This window comes from Octopus bimaculoides, chromosome 2, assembly GCF_001194135.2.
Source record: "Octopus bimaculoides isolate UCB-OBI-ISO-001 chromosome 2, ASM119413v2, whole genome shotgun sequence".
Taxonomy (NCBI): Eukaryota; Metazoa; Mollusca; class Cephalopoda; order Octopoda; family Octopodidae; genus Octopus; species Octopus bimaculoides.
Genome location: NC_068982.1, coordinates 116367058 through 116371976, shown reverse-complemented (window position 1 = coordinate 116371976; position 4919 = coordinate 116367058). Strand labels below are relative to the sequence as shown.

Sequence of the window (4919 nt, the reverse complement as noted above, 5' to 3'; positions counted from 1 at the left end):
CTCTCTCTCTGTCTCTCTCTCTCTCTCTCTCTCTCTCTCTCAGCGTTGTTCCTCCGTCTATTTCTTTCTTAATTTGACATCTTAATTCTCTTATTAGTATTTCTCCCTCATTCCCAAGCTTTCAAGTCTCTCGCTTTCTCTTACTCCTGTGCGCGTTTGTGCATGTGTGAGTGTATACTTATTTCCTCTCCCCCTCTCTCTCTCTCTCTCCCTCTCTCCCTCTTTCTCCCTCTCTCTCTCTCTCACACACTTAGATAAAAATATGTACATTGATAGATAAATGGAGAGAGAGACAAAGAAGCAGACAGACAGACAGACAAATAGATAGATAGATAGATAGATAGATATATAGAGAGACAGACAGACAGAATACAGACAGACAGACAGACAGACAGACAGATAGATAGATAGATAGATAGATAGATAGATAGATAGATAGATAGATAGATAGATAGATAGATAGATAGATAGATAGATCAATTCCTCCCTCTGAATACAGTCCTTTCAGCTGTATTAAAGCAATCAGCACAGAAGTGATGGAGAGGGAAAGTGACAGGCAAAGAAATTATGGAAATGGTGAGTGAGTAATATAGAATAGAAAGAGAGAAATCAGAAATAGAGATGAAGAGAATATTTCTTTATAATAGTATGGTAAATATTTTTCCTATCACCTATGATTTTGAACAGCTATGGTGCCACCTTCCCGATATTCGAATACATAACATTAGTTATATATTTATATATCTCCACTCTATTGAGGGCTGGCAGATCTTATTTACACGTTATAATTGGTCATTGTTATAAAAGGTCATTGTTATCGACCAACCCCTTCCCCCACAATTGCAGGTCTTGTACCAATAATAGCAAGGATTATTATTATTATTATTATTTTATTGTCTTTGCACAGCTTCTAGCGCTGGAGATGTACTACGGTGTCAGCTATTCACTATCAGTGAACTAAGGTAACATCTCTTATTTTTCGAGCACCATCCGGAGTATTCGAGCGGTTCCAAGAAGTGCTGTTATAATTGGGTAGAATCGAGGAGTCGCTTTACTGATAGGTTAGTATAAGTATAAGGGGGATACCCTGCCCTCATTCCCATACCCAAACAAAGTTAGAAAGAGAAACGTAATCTGGTTTAATTCCTCATTCAAGCTAGATTTTTAGACTAATCTAGCTAGAAACTGCTTGTCGCTAAATAAATAGCATTTTCCAAGAGTTCATAAGTATCATAGACTTTTAACTGTCCATAACATCAAGGTTTACTGTTCATGCTTAGATAATATCGCTTCCTACATCGCACGCTACAACGAAAACGAACATTTACGAACACAGTTTAAACCCTACATCTCAACCTGTAACTGTTGAAATTCCATCGACTGCCTACTAGAATGGTCCTGACTCTCAGAGTCCGTGGTACACAGAGCCACATTCACACCATTTAATAGCGTCACAAGATGTTATCCAGACATAGTAACCTATGATTTCAAGGGAAGATTTACACTGCACATGCAATTTCTGATGTTAGGATGTTAGGAACAAGAAAAAATCAATATCATTGACCCTCTTCTTCTGTTGGAAACGCTTTTTTTCCAGCTTCACATGATGTATCGTTGTCATGTTCCATACTTACTAATCTGGAGTTTATGATTGTCAATTCAAACTGCATATTCTGCAATAGGGTAGGTAGAACATCCACCTACCCTATTATTACCACCTATGATACGCACTGTAACTGAACTTCAAAGCATTAATTTCTGACAGCATGGAGAAACCCCATTGCATTAGCTGACCCACGCACAACTGCAGTGTATATAATCCCTAGTGGCCCATAGTGAGATTATTTCCTCTCATACGTACAAATACCATGTCCAACGATTACCTCGAAACTATTGTTTTGCAACGTGTTAATTATCATTGCTAAGCTGTCAAATCCTACAATCCGCTGACTACCTGATTCCAGTATAATGTCTACTCAACTGCAAGGAGCATATAAAGGAATGAATTGCCGGACATAGTGTACACGTGACCTGAACTGAACAATGGAGGTCCAAATATTCCCACAGTGAAACCATTTAAAAATTTCTCTTCTCTTTACCCTGACTCCGTACATCTGAGGATGTAGTCGCGTTCTGCGCTCACTAAAAGTTGAAGCATGAGGAACTTAATGCGTCACTAAATAGGAGTGTCTATTTACGTTTGTATTTATATGCATATGTGTTTTCATGTTAATTTGCTATATATAATATATAAATGTCAAGCATATGAGTTAAAAGTTATGATCTTTTGTAAAGTTACATTATTTTTAATTCACTTAAAACTTTCAACGTTGTTTTGTGTTGGTATCTTGCAGCGGGCTACCCTCTTGGAGGCTGTATGTATATATATATCGGCAAGTTCGCGCCCTTCCTGTTGATTCTAGTTCTGACAGCAATTGATTCCGGTAAGTACGAGTGTTATCGTGTGTGTGTGTGTGTGTGTGTGTGTGTGTGTGTGTGTGTGTGTGTGTGTGTGTGCACGCGCGAGTGACATTGTGCGTATGTGTATGGTTGTATGCACGTATGTATGTAATTATATTTGTATATACATCCTTTTATATGCGAAAATATTAATATCAGGTGTAAAATAATTTTTGTTGAGATTAAATCTTTACACTGAAATAAACAAAGATCGAATGGGAAAGAAAAAGAGCATGAGACGTGTATCTCAATGGTAGGTGGCTGTAGTAAGTCGAGTCCTCATCGGCTTCCATGTGACCAATGCTACGTTCTCCGAAGTCAGACAGTGAAGGATATGTAGATATACGGATGCAGGCAGAGCTGTATGGCTAAGAAGGTTTTGCCTAAGAAACACCAGGGTTCCAGTTTTGAGCCTGATATTCAGAAACTTGACTAAGTTTGTTCTACCAACATTATTTTCGAAAGTTCTCCAGAGAACTCCGAAATTAATATCAATTGTAAATTACAGCGGTGAGTGAGATTGGTCTTTGGTACACAGGTTTTAGAACGACTTTCGAGAGATATACCGATATTGCGAGAAATTCTCAGAAACAAGGCAATTTGAAATTATGTCTTCACCGTGAAGAAAATACTGGTAAGTGTGTACTGTCGTTTTGTTTGTGATCCAAGAAGTATTCATGTTTAATTGAAATTATAAACGTAATGAACAGATGAGTGGAAAAAAGATTTTTTTAAAAAAACATGGAGACAAGGGAGAGAACTCTCAAATGTCAATAATTTGAGTGGAATACTGATTCAAATTTCTGGTGAATATGGTGGCAACTCAGGTCTTTTTCGTACACGTAAGCTATGTGAGCGTGCGTGCGTGTGCGTGTGTGCTTGTGTGCGTGTGTGTGTCTGTGTGTGTGTGTGTGTGTGTGTGTGTGTGTGTGTGTGTGTGTGTGTGTGTGTGTGTGTGTGTGTTGTACGGAGTGGTGGTGGTAGTGGTGGTGTGTGTGTGTGTGTGTACGTATCTGTGCATAGATAAATAGATACATGCATACACATATATACAGAAGTTGGACAAAATAATGGAAACACCTTAAAATTTCAAACAAATTTATTTTAATATGAGGTAGGGCCGCCTTTGGCAGTAATTACAGCTTGAATTCTACGAGGTATGCAGTCGTACAAAGTTTCAATTGTTTCCAAAGGAATTCTTACCCATTCTTCAACTAAAACAGTCTCTAGTTCTTGTAGTGATGATGGTAGAAGGATATCGACTCCCTACTTGTTTTTCTAAAATGCACCATGAATGTTCTATAATTTTGAGATCTGGGGACTGTGGTGGCCAGACAAGATGATCAACGTCAGTAGAATGTTCCTCGTGCCATTCAGTAACAACTTTAGCTGTGTGAATTGATGCATCATCATCCTGAAAGATTGCATTTCCCTCTGGAAACAGTTCCGCAACCATAGGATGAATTTGATCAGATTAAATGCTTAAATAGTCTTCTTGACTATTAATTCTACCATGAAGGGAAAGCATTGGGCCGGCAGATTTCCAAGATATAGTTCCCCAGAACATCACAGATCCTCCTCCATGTTTAACAGTTGGAAGAAGGCAGTCTGGGTCAAATGCTTCTTTTGGCTGTTTCCACACGTATACTCGGCCGGTGGTTGGAAATAGGGTAAAGGATGACTCGTCCGAGAAAATAACATTCTTCCACTGCTCTAGGGACCAGTTCTGTAGGTTTTTACTTCACTCTAAACGCTTTGCAACTTTTGTTTTTGAAAGTAGTGGTTTTCTGATTGCAGCCCTCCTATGAAAATCCGGCTTTGTGCAACTTCCGACGAACGGTTTTTGTGGAAACTGGGTTCTCGAGGTGGTCATTAAGCTCTGCAGTAATTTTGGGAGTTGTACTTTTGTGATCCTTTCTAACAATTCGCCTAACAGTCCAATGGTCCATATCTGAAAGTTTTGGTTTTCTTCCGGAGTTTTGTTTCGATGAGGAGGTTTTTCCCTCTTACTCAAAGGCTGTGATTACTTTCGAGACAATACTTCTTGATACACCAAACATTTCGGCTGTTTTCTTTACGCTAGTTCCTACCATACGAGCACCAACAATTTCACCTCTTTGAAAGTCCGATAGATCTGTGATTTTAATGAATTTTAATTACCTTTTTTCTGATTATATCTGCAAAGGAACAGCAATTTTAGCAAAACATATTAAGCAACACTAATAATAAATCAAAACACATAAAAATAAACAAGCTTTTGACGGTTTTATAAATATTTCAATATTATGATGCTATGAGGCTAGATGTTTCCATTATTTTGTCCAACCCCTGTATATGCACAAACAGACACACACATATACATATATGTTAGTGTGTGCTTATGCGTGTGCATGTATATATATATATATATATATATATATATACACGCATATATATGTGTGTGTGTGTGTGTGTGTGTG

At 38.1% G+C, this 4919-nt stretch overlaps 1 protein-coding gene across 1 annotated transcript in view; it reads left to right on the top strand.

The window, feature by feature from the left end:
• The window catches only part of LOC106880924 (synaptic vesicular amine transporter), a 70209-nt gene that overhangs the window by 32730 nt on the left and 32560 nt on the right, over window positions 1–4919 (top strand). Inside the window, exon 7 of the mRNA XM_052965872.1 lies at window positions 2355–2444. Within this exon, the coding sequence (XP_052821832.1) occupies window positions 2355–2444 (90 nt within the window). The remainder of the gene's footprint in view (window positions 1–2354; window positions 2445–4919) is intronic.